Source organism: Osmia bicornis, chromosome 14, assembly GCF_907164935.1.
Source record: "Osmia bicornis bicornis chromosome 14, iOsmBic2.1, whole genome shotgun sequence".
Taxonomy (NCBI): domain Eukaryota; kingdom Metazoa; phylum Arthropoda; class Insecta; order Hymenoptera; family Megachilidae; genus Osmia; species Osmia bicornis.
Window position 1 is genome coordinate 4,895,808 of NC_060229.1, and position 26,544 is coordinate 4,922,351.

The 26,544-nt window shown below is 36.4% G+C and overlaps 3 protein-coding genes across 11 annotated transcripts in view; 2 read left to right on the forward strand and 1 right to left on the reverse strand.

Moving 5' to 3' along the window:
• Positions 1-1,574: 1,574 nt before the first annotated feature.
• Positions 1,575-6,386, forward strand: LOC114872744 (dual serine/threonine and tyrosine protein kinase-like). Of its 7 annotated transcripts, none has more exons than XM_029180310.2 (5): positions 1,575-1,838; positions 2,156-2,204; positions 2,316-2,521; positions 2,600-5,038; positions 5,100-5,976. In XM_029180310.2, exons 3-5 carry the CDS (start codon positions 2,398-2,400, stop codon positions 5,474-5,476), a joined length of 2,940 nt encoding a protein of 979 aa, XP_029036143.1. In that variant the 5' UTR covers positions 1,575-1,838; positions 2,156-2,204; positions 2,316-2,397; the 3' UTR covers positions 5,477-5,976. The 7 variants fall into 7 exon arrangements, with proteins under 7 accessions (XP_029036143.1, XP_029036142.1, XP_029036145.1 ...); XM_029180312.2 differs by lacking the exon at positions 1,575-1,838 and adding an exon at positions 1,849-1,976; XM_029180309.2 differs by having other exon boundaries at positions 2,156-2,521.
• A 96-nt stretch (positions 6,387-6,482) lies between these two features.
• LOC114872745 (COMM domain-containing protein 7-like) lies at positions 6,483-7,253 on the reverse strand. Its single transcript, XM_029180316.2, has 2 exons — positions 6,974-7,253; positions 6,483-6,752 (listed from the first exon to the last, which is right to left on the reverse strand). Exons 1-2 carry the CDS (start codon positions 7,020-7,022, stop codon positions 6,577-6,579), a joined length of 225 nt encoding a protein of 74 aa, XP_029036149.1. The 5' UTR covers positions 7,023-7,253; the 3' UTR covers positions 6,483-6,576.
• An 8,718-nt stretch (positions 7,254-15,971) lies between these two features.
• Positions 15,972-26,544, forward strand: part of LOC114875909 — a 41,177-nt gene continuing 30,604 nt past the window's right edge. For 2 of the 3 annotated variants that reach the window (XM_029186745.2, XM_029186746.2), the window contains exon 1: positions 22,482-23,033. The gene's annotated coding sequence lies outside the window, so the exon portion shown is untranslated. Of the gene's footprint in view, positions 16,081-19,150; positions 19,279-22,481; positions 23,034-26,544 lie in introns of those variants that run through there. The other variant, XM_029186748.2, reaches the window with a different exon arrangement.

The window sequence follows — 26,544 nt, forward strand, 5'->3', positions numbered from 1 at the left end:
AATAATGAAACTTTCATATTCAACGAATTTACATAAATAAATGGAATAAATACATGTAACATATTTGCAAGGTGAAAATGTTTCATATTAATATATAATATATAGAACTGTTCTTCTAATCGTATGTCCCTCTTAAAAATTATGTTCTTAATATCAAACTATCACAATTACTTCGTTTCAACAATAATAAAACAACATCATATATTATAAAGAAATTAATTTAGTGTGATGAGAATATTGCAGAAACTTTTGTAAGAATTTCAAAATGGCACCCTCAGCGCCATCTGAGAGCACGTGGTAAAATAAGCATCTTCTACGACTTATTGGCGCTACTAAACCGATCTACAATTTCAAAGTACATAATCGTAATTGCGTTAATACGAAACAATTCTTCCCGAAAATGGAGTATTTAGTTTTAGTTTTGCATTTAAGTTTGTATGTACATATAAGCCCTAAAATGCTATATCCCTTTGTCGCGTACGCCGCTGATATCAATGATATCACATTTTGTTTAACTTTGCTCTAGTTTCTTAACTTGTTGTAGCTTAAAAGATTCTCTGCATCGATATTACTTACTACACGATGACATTAGAATATATTATGAACATTAAAAGTAATAAAAGTGAAAAAGAATGAGCGTTACTTACTTTGGAACGTTGTCCATCGCGCTTCACAAACACTAGTGCCGACGCCATAGCGCGGTACTGAACAGAACTGCCGCATAGTTCACTATTTCGCCGGTAGAGGTGAAATACTTTGCGGCGGTTTTCTTAAACGTGTTTCATTTTGGAATGCCATTTGAATTTAGATAATTTTCGATTTTAACACCTTAAACGATTTTTGATATCGGTATTCCATTTATATTGTATCTATAGAACGTTCTATGGAAGGATAAAAACAATCTATTTTGTAGGGAAGAAGCAATTCTCTGTTTTATTTTACCGAATTCTGCGTCGGTAAAATAGTCCACAGTTTAAGCACTTTTTGGGGCAACCAACTTTTATTTTATTTCCTGAAACATGTTCTGATTTCATTATCAAATTAATGGTATAATTTGGTACAATTTATAGTTAATTATTCGTTAATTCAACGTATGTTTATGATGTATTTCATACGTATAAAAAGATAAGAAGGATTGCTGTCATATAAATATAATTTCATTATAAGACATACGTGCCATATGTAATAGAGTAATGAATGCACAAAGTTCGAGAATATTAAGGCTGTTTTCATGACACATTTTAGATAATAAATCACAACGATGGCTCAATAATTATCAGTGCAAAGTTATTGAGCACGTGTAATTTATTACATGTCGGTTTTTTGCACTTCGTATCTGTATTTTGTACATAAATTCCATATCAGTGTATCACACCCATTTGTAATCAAACTGACTTGCTTATAAATATTTATTACATCATCTTTTTCAATGAATACATTGTCACAAATAAACACTGAATATTAATACATATAAAAATGCTTTCATTTAATATTGTTATTACTATGTACGTATGGACAAAATAAAAAAACTTGACAGATAATGCCTCGATAACAGTTTCATTTTTCCGAATAATATTCCCTTTTGGGGGGAATACTCGTTTTTTATAAGTTGTTTTTAAATATTTATTTTCCGCAACAAATATTAATGTAGATGAGTTTCAATATAGTTGTAAATGCCTTGCAATTGTTCACATATTTCTGAGAATTTTATCTCCTTACACAAGGGGAATCTTGTTTATTCTACATTCTTCGTCTGTGCAATGGTCTGTGTTTCTTTAATCGCATAGAGCAAAGATACATAAGCATGTGTTAAAGTAGTGTATCATCTCAACTAAATGGTGCGTACGATTTATCATACAATTCAACGTTTTGTTTTTAGATATAGCCAATAACAGTATGTAGATCCCGGTTGCAATGAACATCTTAAGTTTGAGTCAAACTAACCGCGCTTAAGTTTCATATGTTTAGTGTTGATGGTACGTAGCGTATTAGGTAGGGTTCCTGGTTTTTGAGTAAACAATTTTTTGAAACAGTGATATTGCTATATAGACTAACTGTCAAAATTCTTGATTAATATTTATTGCACCATGAGAGTCTCATAGTGAAAACCGGTTGACACATATATTTGTTCAGCATTTATGGTACATTTTCACAGCTGCAAGATCAACAATTGATTAATTGGATGAAGAGGAAAATAGTTGATGGTATTATTATGTTCAAAAAGAGAATATTACTTGAGAAATACTTTAATTAAAATCCTTTACATTCAACTGATTGAATGGTTAGTAACAAAGCTGTTATATTGTATCTTGAAGGAATGCTTTAATAAATAATAAAATATTATTGGAGTATGAGCAATTTTGGAGTACTGAGGATTTTTAAATAAAAGAGAAAAAGATGTTAAGCAAACTACCACAGGAATTCAGGAGATATCAGCGTAATAGGAATCAGTTGCAGTATATTCTTGATGAAACCCAACGAGCATTGGAAGTTATTAACCTTGAAAACTTCTTTCCTGGAGGTAAATATATAAAAATGAGTGTTAAATTTTATGTTTTGTGTATAAAAAATGTATATAAAAATCTTTTTTTTGTTGCAGAAAATGTTGTTCAAGATTTATTGCCTCCATTAACATTAAATAGAATTTCACATATTTTAAGAAATTATCCAGCTGTTGTAATTTTAGGACAAGATAGCAAAGCAAAGGCTGCACTAACTAATAGCTTAACTTCCAGTGATATTTTACCAGTATGTAATGGCATGTGGCGATGGATCAGACTTAGTTATGGTTCGACAAATTATGTCAGTCTTACATTAGGCCTTGAGTATGAAGTAGTGGAAAGTATACAAACCAGTGACAAACAATGGAGTACCCTACCAATTGAGGATTTAACAAAATCTGGTAATGAAGACACAAGTTGTCCAACAGTACTTGAGGTCAAACTTGATCAACCTATATTAAAGGATGGTGTTCAAATATTTATTGCTCCAAATAATGGAGCAATAAAAGTTCTTGCTAAAGGCCAGTTACATGTTTTACCAATATTTCTATATGCTCTTGGTGAGCAGCCATTGACAGAATCAAATTTAGAAGAATTAAGAGATCTAAAAGAAACATATCCATTTAATCCTGTACTTTTTGTATCATCACTGGGAAATATTTCATTGGGTAGTATTGATGCTGAATTGACTGAATCTGAACAGCATAGACTTCAAAATCGATTAAATTCCAATGACGCTAAATCGAATAAAAATGGTGGTGATGATGATGGCATTGATTTTGACAGAATGAATTCACTTGGTTTAACATGGTTAGATCAGTTAACAAATTTAGGTTTCCTTGGCATGGAAGAGTCAGTTGAGGTTGATCAAATGTCTTGGTTAGGTGGGGGACAATACGTAACTTCTAGCGATTTATTGGATTCGTGTAAAAAGACAGATCGAATTTTGTATTTCATTCGCGGATGTTTACAATCTTATCTTATTAATGCTAGCACGTATTTAAATGATGTACATACAACTAGTCTACGAAAATTTATATTAAGTGCATTTGATATGGCACGTAAAATTCAAATAACTCCGAAAAGGATACAGTATGCTCAACAAAAAGAAAATGAGTTATACGCTAGTTTGATGAAAGTTGTTAATGAAAAGCAAGAAGAATTAACTGAATTAATACAAAATATCATCCAAGAGATGAAAAACGATGTATCACTGTCTAACAATGATATATATTCATATCAAAGTATTCCTTTTAATAATACCGAAAGAACAGAATGGTCCGCAACTGTTAGAGCTGCAACTTGTGAAGTTCAACGTTTAGTACTTGGTCGTTTAGGTGAAAAAGTTGCAAAACAACTTGTAAATTCTGTAAATTGTTTGCGGGATACGTTCGTCGGCACGCTACAGCGTTGTCTATTAAGCCTCGAAAAATCTTACGAACGAGATACTTGTTTATTAGCTAGTGACGCTTTAAAACAAATACTTTCAGCTGCGTATAACGTCGATTTACATAATTCTTCACCATCTTTGATCCATTCTTTCTTGGAAAGACTAAGACAACTTTTCAAGTCTCTACCTTTACCATGGTCACCAACGCCAACCTTAGATGTAACTTGGAGGAAGAAGGTTACTATTGAAATATTAAATTCTTTGTCAGCAGCAAGACTGGCAAGAACAATATCGATGCAATTCAGGGATAAACTGAAAACATCACACGATACGTTTCAAGCATCTCTTAGATCTTTAGAAAATTATTATTCCGGAAAATTAGAAAGAACAGAAGAGCAAAGAATAGCTATCAGAAAGTATCATGCTCCCAGGCTGGCTAAATTAGCATTGGAATCAACATCGATGACCGATGCTGTCCGCTACGGTATTCCACATTGTGGTAAAGAGATCGGTCGGGGTCAGTATGGAGTTGTATTTGCTTGTGATGGTTGGCCTGGTGCACCAGGTCCATGTGCAGTTAAGTCAGTTGTTCCACCGGATGAAAGACATTGGAACGATCTTGCTATGGAATTTTATTACACTAGATCTATTCCGGATCATAAAAGAATAGTAAAACTTCGAGGATCGGTTATCGATCAATCCTATGGTGGAGGATTTGGTTTTGGATCTGCAGTTTTGTTAATATCCGACCGCTTAAGTCGTGATTTATATTGCGGAATTCGCGCTGGTTTATCGTGGCTGGAACGTATACAAATTGCGATAGATGTCTTAGAAGGAATCCGTTACCTTCATTCGCAAGGACTCGTTCATCGAGATATTAAATTGAAGAACGTTCTTCTTGATACAGAAAACAGGGCCAAGTTAACTGATCTTGGATTTTGTATCACAGAAGCAATGATGTCGGGAAGTATTGTTGGAACACCGGTTCATATGGCACCAGAACTTCTATCTGGCCATTATGATAGTAGCGTTGATGTGTATGCATTTGGAATATTATTTTGGTACATATGTGCTGGACATGTGAGATTACCATACGCCTTTGAGCAATTTCATAACAAGGAACAATTGTGGACTAGCGTAAAGAAAGGTAATTTTGATCAATATTTATTTGATTTTGCATAATCTTTAATTGTTATTTGTGTGATTAGGTATACGACCCGAACGTCTATCCGTATTCGATGATGAGTGCTGGAAATTAATGGAACAGTGTTGGTCTGGAGAACCATCTAAACGACCCTTACTTGGAGCAATTTTACCGGTGTTAGAATCGATTCAACGAAAAGCAGAAAGAGGCAAGTCCTTACAACAGCTCTCCACACAGAAGCTACAAGAAAGTTCGTCAACAGATTTAAAAAATCCTGTATTAGCATTAGCAGAACCTTATAATCAAAGAGGAGCTGTAGTCAGCCAAGTTCCTCCGAAACGTAAAATAATTAGACCTATAAAACATCCTGTTTTTCACATGACTAATTTATTTCAAGCAAGCGTGTGTTCTAACTTATATGTTCAAATGCGAGAATTCTGAAAGCATTTTATATTCTCTCTTTTGGTTTTAGAATTTCGAAATGATCTGAATATTTTTTTAATACTTTCTACCAGACCTAGTTGACACTTTATCAGATAGTATTTTACGTTCAGTATTAAACGTGACGAGCTTCTTATTGCCGGTATCCTCTAAAATTGTTTTTATTTAAAATTTGTTTATTTACTAGAAATCAACAAAATTAGTAAATTATGTAAATAGAATGTATGATTAAATGACTATAATTATTGTGTAAATTCCTTTTTATAATGATTGCATAAGTGGTTGTGATATTTGATAATGCTTTATATATGTAATTAGTGAGATATGCTAAGAATTTCAAAAAAAGAAAAAAAACGAGACATGCTTAAATATTGCACTCATTACATATGTATGTTAGTTGATACCTCGTTGTGATTCGAAAGGTTAGGAGATAAACCAAAAAGATTAAAAATTGTATACTCATGTTGATTAATAAATAAAGTTCCCTACTTTTCTATTTATGATTGCAATGTTATTACGATCTTTTTTAAGTATCTAATTATAAAGCTTTTAGATCGAATTCTATAGAAATATTATAAGTGCTTCAGTGATAGATCTTATGTATTATTTACGAATATTTGTATTTATTTTCAGATGAGAAATTCTTCGAAATAGACTCTACATGAATTCCCAAATGGAATTTTATCACTTGACAAGAAGTAATATTTTTAATATACAGTTGGATTATAACATAAATAGATTTTTGATTACCAACAGGTGTTAAAAACCCAATCAAATGTATATTTGTAAATTAGTGGAGGTATTAATCTCTAAAGGTATGATATTTATTGTATTGTATCAATCGAAATTGTAATTTACATAAAAGAGTACACTTAACATCATAAAGTAAAATATAATTCAATACTTAAAACATCATTTTTATACTTTAAAATTCTTAATTTCGTATGATGTAGTCCAGTAGATTAGTACTTGCTATTTATAATACAATGTATTTAATACAAAGATATAATTGTACAATTGAAGTTTTATTTTTATATACATACATTGTAAGATATACACATTGATTTACAAAGTAAATCCTTGAAATTTGGAATGTTTACTTAAAGTAATAAATCGAGATTACAATTTGCTTTTTCTAAGTCATGTAAAAACTTATAAAATTCACTTATAGTCATTTCTAGAAAGACATTGTTAATTTTACTATCTTCTTCTAGCCATAATTTTAGTTGAAAAAATGATTTTCCCACATTGTCAGATTCATTACTTGCTGCTGTTACTGTAATAATTAAACTAAGATTTAAAATATGTTGTTCCATCAATTTTTGTTAACTTTGAATAATGATACTTTTCATTTTAATCTACATTAAGTTAGAACATTATAATGTTACTTTTTTTGTAATAATTTAAAAAAAAATTGTAATTACAGCGTTATGTTAAATACTTAAAATATACTAAAGTGTTCAATAACTGTTTCATATTTTAGGGTTAGATGCTTACCACCGAACCTCCATGAAATATCAACTATTTTACTTATAGGTTTAACCATTTTATAAATAAAGGTATTATTTTATATATACAATCGTTTGTTTGGCGTTTATAATTAAAATAATGTAGCTAGAGTACATATGAATTCTTGGTAATCTTTATTTCTTACAGTCGGTGACTACATATTAGTGATGGACGATACAGTATCGATATTTGGAATATCGATATTTTTCAGTTCAAATATCGATATTTTGTATCGATATTTAACATGACGATATATTACAGTATCGATACTTAATATATGAATATTGAAATTTCGATACAATGTTGTAAAAATTAGAAGGCTATGTCTAGAATAGTAAGGAGAAAATTAGATAGAAAACTATTTTGTAGTAATAAGTTTCATTTATATGTTTATTTATATAATAGAATGTATCTCATTTATTCTGCTATGTACATTTATATCTTCTTTCCTATATTTCGATGCTTTAAGTTGAAGAAAGTAATGTTGATTTTATTTCAATATGGCGTTGATAATTTCCAAAGAACCTTTCCCTTATTTTAGTATTGAAGTTTCGAAGCAACTTGAAACTTCTATCAATGACTGTGATTGGTCGTCCGTTATGGCGTCTTCCCATTTCGACCAATCAGATTCATCGTTGCAGGATGAGGTACAGGGAGCCAAGGAGTGTGGTAGTCCTCTACGAAGCTTCGTCCGTTTGGCACGTGTCTGCAACAGGTAAGATTAAATTAACTTCAAATATTAAATTAAATTGCTGGTCAGGTGTTAGAAGTACAAAAAACAGAAAGCAACATCGAAGAGAAGTCTGAATTCTTGATCTTTGACATTAATTCGGCGTTTTCTTCAAAAGTACGCGAGTTGAAAATTTTTGCTCTTGTCGCGAATTCACAATGAGGTTGGAACTACAGAATCTATTATACCGTTCATTTCTTAAACATTATTGAATGTTTTTAGTACTGTTACCCGCGATTTACTGTTTTAAATTGTTAAAATTTACTACCACGTGTTGATTTTAACAAGAGATTTCAATAACGTTCTTCCTCGAGCATCATAAAATCTGTTCGTTTGGCTGCTTCGGTATCGGCCGGTGTCTGCCGGTACCGAACGATACCGAATGTTACCGAATGTTACCGACTGGTGCTCGAGGGGCAGGAAGATCTCGTCATTTGTCTCGGGAACGTCGAGAGGGTAAGACGTGTTGAGAACGTCCTTTCTTATGTGCCGGTCGTACATAATAGGTACGCACAGCATATCTATTCAAATATTTTGCATAAATTATCAAATTCGATCGTTTGTTAATCATAATTTTATTGCTGTTGTTTAAGTTTTATTTACGTAAATTTGTATTTCTTATTTGTTGCAGATATTTGGTTGATATCGAAACGACGCCATGATATTTGATATTGGTTTGCAATAATTTCATAAAGAATTGGTAACATTTTCATTTATTGTAATCAATTATTAATATTTATTCATTTTTTTTTTGTTGGGTCGTTGTTAATTGTAAGCATTTTTAATAATTAATTGGTACCAAGGTCAAGGAAAGAAAGATCAAAGAAATTTCTTTTTATCAATTAATACAAAAAGTATCATTAATATTTCATTTTATTAGATAATTTCGTCTAGTATTTTAATAGATTTGTTTTAAATTAGAACAAAATTGAAATAATTCGTATTTTACTGCAAATGATTGCTTCTCTTCTGCAATTATAAATTATTTTAAACAATCTATTTTTGTTAAATCGTAGTAATTATATTATAATATCCAGTTTTCGATGCAAGTTTAAATTAAAATAGAATCACGTTTTTAAATCACATGCTGTTTAAGCATGATTAATTATTGGATTTTGCTTATTGAAAAGAATTAGATAATTTATAAATTACGAGGGTAATAGAATTTCCAACAATTTTTAATATGCTTACAATCTTAACAACAAAAATCCACTACTTTAATAAAATAGTTTATTATATGTATTTAACAATGAGTTTTTATCCTTGTAATATTCATTGGAATAATTATCAACAATTATTTAATACGTTTCGTTATTACGAGATAATCTAGGATCAATATTCAACTTCAATAATATTCGTGTTCGTAGATATTTCCATTTACACATAACAGTATTTCCTTAACGAACGTTCAATAAGAAGAATGTTGGTTTTGTTTTGTATATTTCCACCCATCCCCAACCTCCTCACTAATCTTTTCTTCCAGGAATTGTTGTGGCCGCGCGCAAGGCGGTCGGTAGAGTCAGTGTTTGTACGAGCATACCTTCAATGTTTTGATTTTGTCTAGGGTGAACTGACCCTGAATAGAGTTGCGTTTGTACAATTAGGAATCACGCGATAGTAGAGTCAGTGTTTGCTGCGTATTATAAAATATTTTCTAGAGCATCGCGGCTCTGATTTTTCTTTTTTCATCGCGAAAGTAGAGTCACTACAATTGTTCGCCGAAAATTATTCACGGTCACGTTACTAGTATTTCATATCTTTATTTTTATTTTTAATTTTTTTTTTTAATTGCTCGATATATCCGGTATTAGAGTCAGTGCACCACTGAAGAGGAGTCTTGGGCGTTGCTCCATGAGGAAAGAGTGTAAGTATCTTATCACTTTATTTAATTAATTTTAATTCAAATAGAATAATTTACAATTTCAACACTTGATAATTGAGAGTTCTTCTCAATTGCTATTGCTAATATTTTATAAAATTCAATTTCATATATAATTTTATTAGAACAAAAATTGATAATTTGCAAACTTAACCGTAATTCTTTTTCGTTTTGTTACAGATGAATTTTTTGATTTTGCCGAGTTCCTGGATATCCTGATGGTGGCTTTCTTCACGACTTCCGTCTTGGTACGTCATTTAATTGCTTTTTATTAAAATAGAATAATTTTCAATTTCAACACCTGATAATTGAGATTTCTTTTTAATTGTTAATATTTTATAAAATTCAATTTCATATATAATTTTCTTAGAATAAAAATCGATAATTTTCAAAATTAACCGTAATTCTTCTTTTTTTGTTACAGATGAATCTTCTCCTACAAGGCAGCCTTCTACCTGGTGTTGTCCATCCTCCTACTTGACTGTCGGAAGAAGAGTATATCTGCGAACGGTGAGTCGCATGTTTTATGGTTCCTCTGGTGCCCAATCATGTCGTAGGACGAATGGTCCGAATCGACACGGGCTACTAGTTGTATACGTGCTTGGCAAACATAGTGACCATGGGTATGATTATACCCATGAGTAGTAACATTTTTATTGTTTCATTTCATTTAGTTTAGGCTAGGTCTTCTTGTACTCCGCGTTTTAATATCATTTCAGTTCCACATATTCTAATAGATATTTATGAAATATATGAATACTCTTAAATGTTTTTAACTGTGGAATTAGAATATTTTAATACCGAAACAATTTTATTTAGTTTGTCTGTAATAGAGAAGTAAAATACTATCTGACTTAATTATTGCGATGGTTCAAAGCAATATAATATTGATAGTATTATGTAATATGTATACTGAATATACATATTAATGATGCTATTACATTGATTTAAGTACATTTTGTACATTATAAATTCAAATATAATTTGAGAATTTTTTTAAATTTCATTCATGCAATAGCGAAGTTTAACTTATTTACGCGTTCATGAAAAAGTGAACAATTTATGTACAAGAAGACAATTCGTGACGGGTAGATTTCCAAGTCAGAGTGATCTATTTCAACACATCTTGCGTATTGTTGAAAATTTACTCTGAGGAGGGAGTCGCCCGAGGATGTTTGATTAATTTTCACAATAAATTCTTGTTTCATTGCAAAAGAATTCATAATTAGAGACATTAAATTCTTTTTTATTAGAATTTTGCATTTCTTAAAATTTCCAGCGCGAGAGTAAATATGACAATGCACTGACTAGTATTCGGTGGGAATCCTTTTGGTTTTTAAACTCAATACAATATTTTATTTATTTGATCAAATTAGTTACAAGGATTCCGCGGCCTGAGACCGTGAACACCATCTCATGGGAGACAAACCCATGCATTACTAGGCCTTTGCAGGCGCAGTTTTAGAATACGGAACATATGAAAATATGTTACCATATTCTAAACTGCAGTCCTTTTGTCTATACTATGAGCGTCCGTCAATCTGACACCGTTGGATGCAACGTGTTGGACGGGCGGGTAGCGCACTTAGCGAAGGGGTGCATCCTGTCCTGGCGTTACGACGTCCAGGCGGGGTGGGTGGTATGTAGCGTCTGGCGTAAGACTAGGGGGCGTGAGACCCTTCGTTGCCAGCTGGTATTAGCAGTGCACCATGTTTGCGTCATAGTTGCTCTATTTTACGTTTCAGTATTTGTTCTTAAAGTTTTATATTTACAAAGTCGAGTCACTTTTATTAAAATAATGAAATATTAGCCCGTTAGATGTTTATGTACTAATCATGTTTGTAGATCAGGATTTTCAGATTTAACCCCTTCCGTGTTTATTGCCAAAGCCCATTCACGTGCCCAGGTGCTACTTGGATGGGTAGAGGCAATGGGCACGATGACCTAGTTCATAAGAATAATAATTAATAAGCGGCTGGCATTGTGTTAGTATATCGTGCACGACGTAATCTCCACATATGGTGTGTGTGTTTTTAGGCTGTGGGATTGCGTCGGTTTAATAACTTTTTCATTTACTTTTAATTTGAAATAATATTTTATTCAACAAGATGTACGATGAACGTATAAACCAAATATTATTGTTATCATTACTATTACCATGATTATTACCATTACTATCAAATATTCAATATCAAAGTAGTTAATTAAATTTTGTAATTATCATTATACGCAATGATTGCTAGCCTTGCCAGACGATTTCAGTGAAAATGGTACGTACCTTAGAGTGTGATGTGAGATGAAACTCGGGTGACGGAGGCGTCCCGGGACGTTCTCCCTAGTGTAGGCTCTGCGCCCGGGTGGAGTGTATGGGGGTCGTGGAATGAATTTTGTGAGAATCTGATTTTGCCTTTTTTAAATATAGCGTTAGGTAGGTAGGTAGTATACCTTCTGGTGTGTGTGATAGATTGTAAGTAGGTAAGGCCGGGACAGGTTGTCACAGTCTCTTGGTCGGGTAGGCGTGATTTCGCGTGATCAACCTGTACCTGGAATATATTTGAAGAATTGACGATACGATCGATACGAATGGAGTATGCCGTTCGCCTTCGAATCTATCTGTACAATTTTTCAAATTTTTGGCGACTTGATAAGTCGTCATACGCGATCGCGATGGCACGAAACGCACAAGTTCTGCTCGAGCACGGCACGTGTGCACGAACAACGACTTATATAAAGTCCTTTTTCGTCCACGTGTCAATTAGAGTTTCGCGATTTTTCTTTTTTGTTGATTGTTTTTTTTTTGCTTTGCGAATTTGCAAGTCTCGAGCTTTAGATATAAGTTTCAGGTGGGTGGACCGCCCGAAGAAAGAAGTGGCTACATGCCGAAGCGCCCCGACAAACTGTCTTTCAAGAGGGGAACTACTAATGATTTTGCATCCTTTTGCAAAAAAGAATGGGAAATCATTATCGTTACTACTTTGTCACTGTGTTTGCCAGTAGTTGTAGTTTTGTAATTTCAGGAGAAGAGGGGGCCCGTGACCCTCATGATTTTGGGCAAATCGCGTTTTTAATTTAGTGTTGCGAATATTGACCACGGTTCAATTTAGTGTTGCGAATGAATATCGATCACGGTTCAATTTAATGTTGCGTATGCATGATTATCGCGATTTTCATTTAGTGTTGCGAACTTTAAATATCGCGTTTATTTCTTGCATTGATTTAAAATAGAATTTAACTTTTCAGTGTTGATTGCTTTGAGATTTTTGAGAATTTTGCTTTTTAATGTTGATTGCTTTAGTGTTGCGAGTAAAAAATTCACGCTTTGAGAATCCCCCTTTTTTGCATTTTAATTGCATGTCTCTTAAAGATAGCGTTGCGAATGACATTAGCGCGATTGTTTCCCAGTGTTGCGACTTATAAATACGCGATTGCTTTGCATTAGTTTATAGAGTTCCCTGCTAATTAGTGTTGCGGTAATGAATATTCGCGTTTTGCATTAGAGTTGCGATATATGATGAAATGCCCAGAAACGATCCAGTGGAGTTGCCATGGTCCATAAGGCAGCTATGGACCAGCTGCCGTGATACAGCCTTGGATTGGCTGTACCCCTTTTTTAGATTAGTGTTGCGTCTTACAAAATTCGGTATATTTGAGTTCATGTTGCGTTACAGTTCGCGTTTTCTCTTTTTTTCTTTTTTTCAGCTTAGTGTTGCGCATAATGGAGCAGCCTTCACGCGTACGCTTTTGTACATATTATATAATTAATGAAATTAGTGTTGCGAGTAAAAAATTCACGGTTTGAGAATCCCCCTTTTCTGCATTTTAATTGCATGTCTGTTAAAGATAGTGTTGCGAATGACATTAGCGCGATTGTTTCCCAGTGTTGCAACTTATAAATACGCGATTGCTTTGCATTAGTTTATAGAGTTCCCTGCTAATTAGTGTTGCGGTAATGAATATTCGCGTTTTGCATTAGAAATGCCCAAAAACGATCCAGTGGAGTTGCCATGGTCCATAAGGCAACTATGGACCAGCTGCCGTGGTACAGCCTTGGATTGGCTGTACCCCTTTTTTAGATTAGTGTTGCGTCTTACAAAATTCGGTAGATTTGACTAGTGTTGCGTTACAGTTCGCGTTTTTTCTTTTTTTCTTTTTTTCAGCTTAGTGTTGCGCATAATGGAGCAGCCTTCACGCGTACGCTTTTGTACATATTATATAATTAATGAAATTAGTGTTGCGAATGAATTCGCGATTGTTAATTAGTGGAAGTAACTATGACTCACATTCGGTGGGAGTCCTTTTAAGGATTCCGCGGCCTGAGACCGTGAACACCATCTCATGGGAGACAAACCCATGCATTACTAGGCCTTTGCAGGCGCAGTTTAGAATACGGAACATATGAAAATATGTTACCATATTCTAAACTGTAGTCCTTTTGTCTATACTATGGGCGTCCGTCAATCTGACACCGTTGGATGCAACGTGTTGGACGGGCGGGTAGCGCTCTTAGCGAAGGGGTGCACTCTGTCCTGGCGTTACGACGTCCAGGCGGGGTGGGTGGTATGTAGCGTCTGGCGTAAGACTAGGGGGCGTGAGACCCTTCGTTGCCAGCCGGTGTTTTGTCATAGTTCAGAATGTTTGCAATTTTGAAATTAGTGTTGCGTGTGATTTCGGTTTGTTTTGTAGGGTTTGCTTAGGGATTGCTCTTATGGGCAGTCAAACTTTTCTTTTCAGGTTCTCCTGTACCCTCCCTCCCACTGCCCCGCCCCCATTCTTTTTTCAATTTTGAAAATTTTGAGCATTCGGTTATTGGAAATACTGTTAAATAATATATGAATTTAATGTTTTCAGGATATTATTAGATACGATAAATATAAAATGGAAATTCATTTTATTTTTTGATGATTGGTGATAATTTATTTCAAGGAATATTTGTCCATTCAAGATAGATTATTAAATTTTTATTTTACTTTATTTAAACAAAAGTAGTGGATAATTGTTGTTCAAGGTGTTCAGTTTTAATTTTTGATCGCGATGTTTCGTTTCAAGCTTACGGAGAAGCTAATTAATTTACTTTTATAAATTTTCAAATTCTTTTCCTGAAAAGCAAAGTCCATTCGCGATTTTCTTTTCAGTTTTTCCATTTACAATAAATTTGCATTGAAAGGTGTATTGAATAATATAATGCAATAAAGTCAAGTAGAGTCGTGGTTGTACGTACTATATACTGCAGTAAAAGACAGTTGTTTCAATTACAATATTGTGTACTATTCGTCGCGAAATCAACGAATATTAAATACAATAAAATGAAATAATTAATGTTATTAACTCAAATCACTTAACTCAAATATATATTTATCTAAATCTTTTTCTCTTTATTTTGGTACTGAAGTTTGCTTTTAATTCATATTTCGTATCAAATTGATTTTGAGTTATTAACAACCACTCTGATTTTTGTAAAATTTTATTGTTACTAATATATCTTCTTTCCAGCTATTAATTTTTTTGTTTTTATCTGGATTCAATTAATCAGTTTCTGTTGCAGAGAAATGTCTTCATAGGAAGTATGAAGTTAAGATATTCAATTAACTAAAGTGATATAAAAATGATTTCAAATCGTACCTAATTCTTTTTAGTTTATTTCAGGAAATATTCTGATAAGTATCATCGTACCAACAAATTTATTACAGGTATTTGTTTATATCCCTTTAGATTTTTATATAGGGAAGTTGTAAGTCTATGGTTAAGGCAATATAAATTTTATTTATTTTTTAAAATTATCTGTCTTTCTTTTTAGTTTATTTCAGGAAGTATTGTGGTAAGGACAACCAAAACAATAGGTGTTTGATTATATCTCTTTAGATTTTTAAGGACCCTTAGGTTAAGTAATTGAATAAGTATGTAATTAAGTTTAATAAGGAAATTTTAGATTTAAGCGAATTTTTGTCATTATACGAGCGCTTGTATTCTTAGTATTTAGATGTAAGACAAATATGCAATTGCATATTACTAATTACAGATCTGTAATCAAAATGAAAAGATTGTAAGATAGGATTAAGAAAGAAAAATATAAGTAGTCAGGTAGTGAATAGAGATAATGCTCCTTTTGTTGTTCGTTTGCACAACAGTCGAAACGTTTTGCAAATGTGCATCAAGAGGATGATGTTAATGAATAAAAATAAAAATTTGCATAAATGGAGGGTGGATGGGATGAGGTAGGGCGGGTCTCCACCCGCAGCAACCTCCCCGTGGTGAGACCTGGGCAATCGTTATAATTTGATGACTAATTAATAACTGTATCATTATTTCTATGGTACAATTATTAATTATGCAACAAATAATACGAGCGAATTGGCTGCGAAATTTATGCTTTATTTTGTATTTAATCTCTGTTATATTTTTTTCAGGAACTATGCCTTTGAGATTCTGAAGTGTACCACATTGCAAATACAATTTTACGGAAAGAAAATTAGTAATAATGAATGCATGGTTAGTATTTTTTAATTATGTAACTACTTATATAATACCGTAGAATATGACACTGTAGTACCAAAAACTATGTCGTGTTTGGTATCATTTTAATCAGGAGATTTTCACAAACAGTTTGTTAAAAATTTCATAAAAAATGAACCAAAATTAAAAAAGTTTTAATCTTAAATTTTGATCGCGTTAGTATTGTCTCACACGAGCGTGAGGTGGCGCTTAAATCTGTTTCTATTTGGCCTAATTTGCGGTGAAACGTGGGCTTTTTTACCGACGCGGAATTCGGAGTCGGTCTCGACGCTTGCATCGCCTTATAAGACTTGGTAACTCACGTTCTGAAACATCAACGTAGCAAAATACCAATTTGGCCTCACACAGTAGATGGTGCCACATGTATGGTGGTAAATTTGTTCTTACCACCGTAGATCTACCCTCTTGGATACCCTAACTTTATAATTTCAAGAACCCTCGGTGGAAAAGATGTAATTTTCAAAACATTAGCTAATTCTATCTAATAGAGATAAAATATACTTAGGTATTGTAATTAATTAATTTGTTCATGTTCTCTCTCAACCGAAAATTTGTTGAGTACTTCCATTGCAATTAAGTATCGCCTCTCTACAGTAGTCTAGTTTAATCCGTAATTACCGATTTTCATTTTTATTCTCTGAAGCTCTTGATTATCTTCAAAGAATTGGGTTAATTACATGTATCCGATCATTTGGTGGTACGTTACTTTTAATTTTGACCTATGCAAAATAATTGCAACGCTGGTGTATCAGAGGTAACGATAAAATATTTCAAACCCTTATCTACGTCGAGGCAAGCTAGACGGTTGGTTACAGAAGGGAAAAAAGGGATCCGCGTAGTTACAGCAGAGAAACCAAAGACCTGGCAACCAAGCCAGCTTCGATAAATCCTTCGAATGTCTCGTTTGTTTGTTCGAAAATAGAAGCACTGAGTTTTGATAGAAATGATAACAAAATATCCCATGATCGTAACGATCAATTGTATCAACGTAAGTGAAAGGCGTCGTACGTTAATTTTGATTAGGACGTTCTTGTACGATGAATTAAACGCACAATCATATTTAATCATCCGACGATTTACGCTCGTTAATAGAACTTTTAATTACATAGCTTTTCTCCTCCCCATGCGGTATTGATTTTATTCGTAGCAAAAAGATTTCCCCCGTTCGTTAAGCTCTTTGATACGGTCGACGAGAAATTTGATTTGTTTTACTCGCCGCAATAATAACCAATAATAAATGGAAGTACCCAAGAAATTCCAGGACTTTATTTAATTCTTGAATTATGCACAGCCCCGGAGGACGTGTCACGAAGATTTTTTAAAGTGCTACCATTATTTTTTCTCAGCCAGATCCTCGTGAACGTAATAAATATAAATGCGTTGTGCGTATCCGTCCGCAAAACGAAAAGAATACCCCGAGACGCGACAGCAGCGCTTTGGACAGCTCGCTATTACTCCGACACGCTTTTTATGCCGGATAAAAAGTGACAGGAAATATTTTGTAATCTTTAAATGGACGTCGTACGATTAGATCTTGGGAAAGTAAATCGGTTCAAGTTTTCGTGTCGATTAAGAACAAAAGAAGAAAAAGAGAACGCGATACGCGTGTCGCGCTGTTTAAATTTACATGCAAATTTTCTCTATACACCGACCCATTGTTTTCTCGACATTAATAAATAAGGGACGGCTGGATGACAGATGGAATCTCTTAAACGAAAGCAAGCAACCTCTTGCGGTTCACTTTCGGGAAACTTTTGAAACGCGCCATATTTGTTGCCGAAGCTCGTTAGAATTTCTAATTAAGCCACACGCCGAAATGATAAATTTGTCTTAAGCTACTGCGGCTTTAGGTCACTCGGTAATAAGTTCGCCAAGTTTCCGCGTGCGTACCTGCCCTAAGGCATCAGAGATTACGATCGGGTTATCAGAATTCCTGTACCTAAGCGTTACTTCCCTTTAATCATTTCAATTATTCGAAAAAAAAAGTTATAAATCTTTCAGAATAACATTTCAAATTAGCTTTTGTTTCGTAGGTCAACCTTGTTCCTAATGAAATATCCTATTTTTCACATTGTAATTGGAAAACCTTTATTTATCCCAAATTTAATTAAGGCTAGAATAAGGAAAACAGTGTGTTTAAAAAAAGAAAAAGAAAAAACCCATTATTAGAGTGTGTCTTATATCGTAGAAAGTATTTTAAGCGGTTCGTTTGCATTCCACTTTCGAAACTGTCCGACAATTAAAACGTTCAAACGCCAGGCCACGTTTCCGCGTGTCGTTTCGTGTGCGCACCTACACTTTGGACAGTTCGTTTGCATAGTATCTTCAGGCTGTTCCGCTTCTCTCCGAATTTAACGAGATCACACCACAGCCGCTGCTTTTTGCTAATCGAGCTACGTCCGTTTTCCCCGTTGACAACGGGCGATCGTTTGACGGAAGAAAATGGAAGTCAGAAGGAGGGGGCAAGTAACTCAACAAGGGGATAAAGCAATAGCCATAAAATCGTGAAGGGGAACAAGACGTTAAAACGCAGCCCGATTGTGCTTGTTCAAGGAGAAAATTCGTATAAGCGACGAAGCTTTTAAATATCATCCCTATCCTCGGCTTTCCCCTCTTTTTATATTGCCAACGTTCAAGTTTTTTTTTCATTTCCTTGTTGATCCGATCCATGATTAATGCGCGAACACCAGCTGCTTCCGATCGCTGCTTATATCGATTCTACGGAATCATATTGATATTTATTTGGTTATTATAAAGTAACGTAACAAGAAGTTGCTGAGTATGCGGGTGATCTCACAATAGGCTCTCCATGACTCTCACGTGCCTCTTGAAATTGAATGCCAGTATATTCGTTGACTTATACTACTGCCATCCACGCTATTCTGTAAGCCACTACTCGCAACCCTACTCTCGACCGTCACAGTAGTATAATATGTATCTAGCACGACACGTTATAGTATCGTGTAGTGCCTGACTTGGTGCAATCAATCGTACATAGCACAGCGATTATTAAAGATATTAATTTTTGTGTAAATCAATGTTACAGGAACAGTTGCCTGATGACCCCATAGTAGTGTAAGAGGATTCGAATGTCCCGAACGATGCGAACCACTTGATGAAGAGCCAGCTATAAATCACAGACTTTTTGGCGATGGGAGATCCAGTCTTACAGAAGTAAGCAGATGAAATAAACCTTGCACTTTGGAATTTAAACTCGGCGGAGAGTCTATATTTCATACTTTCATCTGAAGCATAAGTAGGTGACGCATTATAATGGTCTTATCATCTACATATCTCGTTATAACCGGTTCAAGGGGTTAATAAAATTCAACCGGCATCCTTATGACCACGTGCATCCTTGCACACGTACAGTAGCATCGGATTCACGTTCCTCGGGGGTAACTGGTGGATCCTTTGGTTAGTGTTGGTGAGGATTCCTGCAACTGGGTGGGGCGGCGCGGAGGCGCCTGCGTCGCACGAGATATCCAGGAGCGTGTCTCCTGGGTTATCCTTAAAATATCCGGGCTATCCTATTACCACGAAATTCGAATCGTGGCGGCTTATCATTAATCACAGCCTCCCTTCGGCGACTCGACTCGTTGGGGCTCCGTGTCCTTTTCCACTGCTCTATATACGCTCGTGTACGCTTTAGAACGCGATGCGTGTTCGTCCTCTTACCTTCTTCTCTCTCGTTCACAGTCTAAACCTCTATCTCCTGTATATCTGCTCTCTCTCTCTCTCTCTCTCTTTTGCTCTTTCTCCATTACTCGATTCCTAACAGCGTTGGTTAGAAGGCCCGATTCACGACGGACCAGTGAAAGAGAACGAAGTCGGCAATAAATCTACGGCCGATGAACGAAGTGGATGCCTGCTTGCCCCCGCGCTCACTCGATCGACTTTTATTTCAAAGGCGGCGTGGAAAGGGATACGAGAGAGCGCCTAAGGGAAAAGTAAGGGAGTAAGAGAGGAGAGAGAGGACGGATGCTCGTACGCGAGATGCGAAACACGGCCTAGTAATTTGGAGAAAATTCAAACACGCTCTGTAATTGCATAGGCATCTCCGTTGCCGTGGCGCGTTGCCTTTTTGGAGGGTTGCTTTTTCATCGGCATGAAAGCTGAAAGGGTTTCTAATTAAATCACGCGGTCGCGCGTCAAAGAACGTATGAACCGTTTCTAAGAGGGCAGAGAAAAAATATTTTTTATGGTAAACTCGTTTTCCCTCAGCCTACTGAAGCCAGCTACAGTCGTTATCCATGAAACAACTATAGTATTCGTACAATTACTCCAACAATATACGCGTACATCCATTTTACTGCAATTATAAGCAAACTTTTTGTCGTTTGAGAAGTTTCTATTTTTACACGTCGCATATTTTCTCGAACAAGCAAACCTTGTGCGAGGTAGTTTCGCGCCCGAGCAGTGCTTAATAACGTTCCTCATGGAGTAGGTAACTAGGGATTAGTATCATACACATATTAATCACATCGAAGTTACCGTGTCGAAGCTATTAATTTTCTGCTTGTTATTTATTTGTTTCATTTTCCTCTCTTGTACGTTCAGATTTATCGTTCCGCACAATACAAGCTTACACGTACATACATATTTCCAGCCGATCCTTCCATCTCTTTCTCTGAGCTATTTCCTCCTCTCGTACGATTCAACCGCCATAGCTCTATCAGCGGGCCTAGTCTGGCGATGCGGTGACACTTTTCGACATGGATCGTGCTACGTGGCACTCGAACGGTTAACCGCGAACTCGATGGAAGTGCCGATGTCGCGAGAGGGTTGAACGTAACGGATGGAAAAGATGAGACGCGTCTACGGGTACAAATACGAAACCATCCTTTTCTCTCTAGCCGGTGGTCGACTTTGCTCGAAGCGTTACAAGGACTTATTACCATCTAGATCCATGACGGTTTCGCGTCACGGTGGAGAGAAAAGAACGTCAAAGTGGATAAATTTTGAGGTCAGAAACGGACAAATCGCGATTCACCCCTCGCCATGCGCGTTCATATAATACGTTACCTGATATGCATTTTCTAAACGCTTTTTTTATCCTTTATATCCTCGTTCGTTTTACGTGCGGACGATACATGATCACCCACCCGTGGAGAGCTAACCGTGCCCAACGTACCTTGACTTCGGTGATCTAGCAAGAAACGGTACATGCTCCACGGCTAAGGCCGTTGATTAACTAATCCATTTACTACAACAATGTAAACTCAGCCCTAAACGCGGGACAAGTTCGGGGAATGCAAGAATGGGTAGTTGGAGCTAGTACTTGCGAGAAAGTTGTTGGGAATATCCATCTGGTGGCGAGCGCAAGAACTATCGCCGCAGAATGATCGAATTAAGATTGAGCGCGGAGATAAAACATGAGCGGTCTACGTGTTGTAATAACACGGGGAAACAATTCCGCTTTCTGTCTTATAATCAAATTCCACTCTAGTTTTCCATTCTGCGAGCATCGTGGCTACGAACGAGACGTCGATGCTGGAACCGCCTACGCGACGAGAAAACATTCGTCGTCGTCGTCGCGTAATTTCCAACGTCGAATGTCTACGCGGACGCGTAATAAATGATAAAAAGGACTAACAAACTGCTAGCTGCAGCGGAAAAAGGAAGAAGCCTGTGCGCGCGCGACGGGCAAGAAGCGGAGCGGAGCTTTCGCGGCGATGCAAGGGGCCAAATGAGAAGAAGAGCGTGTAGCGACAGTCCGTGTGTACCAGTCCGTTCCGAGCCGACACGATGTGTTTCCCCAAGCTTTTTGTTTTAATTTCGTAGAGGCCACCGGCTCTCCCAGTCTTTTCTCCCTTTCTCGCTCGTGGGAGAGCCGCGAAATATACCGCGGTGGTTTTCAGCGCCGTGGATGCTGTTAAGTATACAGGGTGTCATGTAACTGCTATTATAATCTGAAGCAATTGAAATTCTCTATGAAACAAGGAAACGAAAATGTGCACCAAAGTAATTTCTCTACGTAGTTTCGTTCCGGAGAAAATTTCAGTATTTTCAGTATTTCATAATTCTGAATTCTTGCAAAATTTTCCTCCTAAAATTGAGGAAAATATAATTTTTCAATACTATTGTTTTACACTTTTATTTTATTTTACTTTATACAGAATCTCTGTTTTTCTCGTTCCACCGGAAGTTACATGACACCCTGTATATTCTTGATTCTCTCACTCTCTTTCACTCCACGTTTTCATCTTCCATCGCCCTCATCTCTTCCCTCTCGCGCTATCAACCACTCTCTCTCCTTCTCATCCTCCTCTATTCCCCTCTCTCCTTCACCGTGTCATCCCTTCTCCTCGTTCGCTTTCGCCGCCACCCCTTCGACTCGGTAAGGGCTGAACCGGCCAGTGCAATCCACGACGAGCTCGAGGTTGAATCTCTACGCGTCTCTCGTCCCGTTTAGCACGATTTTTTTTCACGCGTTGCTCGCGTTACGTAGCGCGGTAAACCGCACTATCGGTTCCACTTCACGGTATCCGAGCGTAAAATCACGCCGCGGTGAAGTTTTGTTTCCAGCTCGTTCTTCGTTACATCGTTCGTAATCGCGCGCTCCTATCCTCCTCGTTTCGTACAAGCTCGTTTCATCGCGTCGTGCGCGTTTACTCGTTCTCTCTCTCTCTCTCTGTCTCTCTCTCTCTTCCCTTCAGGTCAATTAGCGTGCAGCCCGGTTTAATGATCTTTCGAACGTCATTAAACTGGCGCTCGGTCGGGGTGCACTCGAGGCGTGAACTTCGACGGGCAAGCTCGGCGTCAAGTAGCTGGAAAATGATACGTTCGGCACGACGGCGACAACGTAACTTCGATGGTCGTTAAAGTACGACGACAAGTTCTCGGCGGGATGTCAACATCATCGCGTCTGTCTCTGCTGTCCAACGCAGCGATCTTATAGTCTACGAAGCGAAATGTCGCGACAGCACGTAAGTTTACGACGTTTTCTTCATTTTTTCCCGTCGTTTTCAAGTCCACGGTACGGTGATCACGAAAAATCAAACTCGGCCGAAAGTGTAATCGTCGGAGGGGTGGGTGAAAAGAGAAAGAATTGGTTTCGAATCGAACGGACAGAAAGACCGTGGAAAACATGAAAGAACGTATCACTTGAATCACCTCATGATTCATTGACTATATTTTTCTTTCCTTTAACTTTTCCCCCTTTGCGGCTGATACGCTTTTTCTTTTTTATTACGGTCGAGGAACTCATCGAGTATTCATCCAATACACAGGTCACTTTTTCCCCTTTTCTTTTGCGGCTTGTACCTCTGGACATGCAAGTACAAGCGACTGTCTGTGTAACAACGTCCGTCTCTACTGAAATTCCACTCGAGTGTCAGAAGTTTTTGCGTAAAGGGGGCCGAAAGAACGGACGTACGAGACGGACGGATCTTTTTTGTCCGCACCCACTGCGATATCCGTCTACCTAACCCCGTCTGGTAGAAATGTGTCTGTCTCTCGTTGGTGACAACAAGCGTAATTCCGTAAATTTCGTTTAACGTCTCGTGGTAACTACGTTACATGCCGTACGTTCGGAGTGGCCGTGTCTGTTCAGTTTAATTCTTTGAGCCGAGAAACTCGACGAAACTAGATTTCCAACTTGGCCCTGATAAATTTTCAACGGGGCGAGGGCGTTATCTCGTGCAATCGAGCGAAGGGTTAATGAAGCAGTTAATTTTCCGCCGACAAATCGCGACGTTACGAGGAGCCTCAGTTCGTTAGCGACAGAAGAGAAGAATGCCGCGCTCGCGCAACTTTGTTAAACAAACGCGAACTCGTTGATTGTCGAAATTTGCTTCGCTGCGTTTGGAACGGTTTGAAAGCTCGGTAATCGCGTGAAAAAACTGTTACGTCGACCTCCTAACGTGGACGAGGAAACAACTCAAAAACCGGTGACGTGTTTCTTCTCGTGCAAAAGCTGCGAGAAGAAGTCGGCTCGGGAGAGGAATGGAGGGAGAGAAGGCGAAAAAAAAAATTTGAAAAGCGGGACTCATTAATTCTGTTTTTTCGTGCACGATAATGGAAACTCCCTCGAACTTTCTTATTCCTTCGTTAGCCACTCGCAGCCGCCGTGAAAGAACAGCCTTATTTCGTGGTGACAGCTGAAGAAGGACTTATCATTCAACGAGGCAATTAAACGAGGCGATAATTACTGCGATTACAGGCCGATAAATTGTCGGTTGTTATCGGAAGCGTCATTCGGCATATTAATTTGATCGGCGTCGAATCGGCCGACACGTAAACGATTACTTTAATTGGCTACCCGCCACTCGTTTCGCCTCCTGTTTTCCAATAATTGTTCGCACCTATAAAATCGCGCGTAAGAGTATGTTCACGGCCGGATTAGAGTTAAACCAACGGGAATTTCGCAAATCAACGAAAATTTATTCAGTCTCAAAGCGACTCGTTACAGCGTGAAACGAGTCTTTTGCGGTTGTCGAAATAACGCGGGTTGAAAGGAAGTTTGCGATTCGAATTCTATTGCAAAAATTAGTTTGCAAACGTGTTAACTAGATCGCCGACCGATAGAACCCGCCAAACGTAATTTCGGCTAATTCAAAACCTGTGGAAAGGGTTAGGAAATGAGATTTACCGGGTAGAGTTGAAATTAGTTTACCCGTAAAACAATGGATAGAATTCTTCTGCGACTTACTCTCTCTTAATTCGTTCGTGTTTTTCCGTATAGTTAACATCATTATTTTGTAATTACCTGTTTGGAAATATTTAAAGTGCCGTGCAACTGGTGGTACAAGGGAAAATGGTGATTCTATAGGAAGAAATAAGTTGCAAGTATGGGATAGATTTTTTTGCACTCGAAACTTTTTCAAGAAAGTTTATTTTGAAAAATCCATTTGGAACAGGTTCTCTTGACTACAGTTCCGGTTAACCGCAGAAGTCTGTTCTAGAAACTTCAAAATTTTCGATTCTCGATTTTCAACGTTTCCTTGAAACCGAAAATTTTGATTATTCAGAATAAATTGACTACGATTTTCTTGAAAACCACTCTGCATCAATTTAAACTTTGCAGACTTATTTTGGAGATAAAAATCTGATCTTTACTTCTAGATTTTTTAAAATTACAAATTGAAGTTTCAAAAATCGACTTCAGTGGAAACTAGGTAATCGATCATATTATGTAAAAATCCCTGAATTTCTAATCTTCAATAATTCAACTTCGAGCAAGGGGGTGGTCACCGCGAAAGGACTCCGAAAAAGAAAGTTTCGTGAACATCGATTAGTACCTCTTCCATTTTTCATTATTTTTATATGAAAAAAATTATTAGAACTTTCTGAGAATGTTCCATTTGAAATGAAAAAACTTTCGTGTGATTTTTTTTACCTTCGAATCACCTAGGTAGGCATAGCCTTTCAATGAATTTTACAACAGAAAATAAAACTTTTGCTTTTTGAAAGTGATTGAAAGTAAGACAAATCGTGTTTCTGATTAAGTGAAAACGTAGTGAATTGAACAAAAAGAATGTTCGTGGGAAAAAAATATATATTCTCCGTTCACGATTTACTATCTCTTCTGGAATCACCCATATTTCAACGTGTACCATCGGTTATATGACACTTTTTACGAATAGAGTGGAAAGGGTCAGTCATAAGAGTATCATTTTTTTTTTTCTGCGAAACGTTTTGACTTCTGTTGGTGAACACCGGAAAGGTTCATTCACGAAGGAATTCATCGGTGTTAACGTTGATAGTTGACGTCGACTGGTGTATGCTTTGTCAGTGAGACAGATCGAATGTCCCCGTTGATTGCTTTCTTCGGTTCCACGCTTTTCTGCTATGATCAATAACAGTGTCAATAGTGATGAACGACTCGTAGAAAATATATTTCCACGAGATCGCTTCGTACGTTTGGTAATCTGAGATCCGGTTCGTGCGAATCTCTCGGATCAGCTCGCAATTCTGAGCCAGTAATTTCGGAGCGGTTGAAATTCTGGCTAATTTCACGGGTTTCGACTGAAAGAGAGAATTGCCGTCCTCCTACCGGAAACTGCGACTCGATATCTTTCGATCAAAGCACGGTAACAAACAGGATATTGCTTTGTATTTTCACGATCATTTCAAAACGAGTGCGATTTAGCGGAAAATAATGGTAATCGTACGTATCGCTGTCGCGATAATACTGCAGATACGCGAATAAATCCATTAACGAATTTTATTGCATTTCAAATAAATTTAATCCTCTTCCTCGTAGACAATTGAAAATATATTAACAATTTACATTAATATTCTCGCGCAAATTAATTACAATGAACGTGTAATAATAAATTGGATTGGTATATTTGAAGTAGTCAATTTTGAAATGTAGAAGCTTAAAGTTTTATCGATATTTCTACAAAATGTGTGATTCTTAATTAGTTTCATTTTGAAACATAAATAATTAATAGTTGAATATTCGCTAATGATGAATGTTAAGCTGCAAATTGA

Bases quoted from the DNA above. Each gene is read 5' to 3' on its own strand.
- LOC114872744 (XM_029180309.2), top strand. From the start codon at position 2,398: ATGTTAAGCAAACTACCACAGGAATTCAGGAGATATCAGCGTAATAGG. The intron at 2,522-2,599 runs GTAAATATATAA...TTTTTGTTGCAG, and splicing joins TGAAAACTTCTTTCCTGGAG to AAAATGTTGTTCAAGATTTA. The intron at 5,039-5,099 runs GTAATTTTGATC...TTGTGTGATTAG, and splicing joins GTGGACTAGCGTAAAGAAAG to GTATACGACCCGAACGTCTA.
- LOC114872745 (XM_029180316.2), bottom strand. From the start codon at position 7,022: ATGGTTAAACCTATAAGTAAAATAGTTGATATTTCATGGAGGTTCGGT. The intron at 6,753-6,973 runs GTAAGCATCTAA...TAATTATTACAG, and splicing joins TATTTCATGGAGGTTCGGTG to TAACAGCAGCAAGTAATGAA.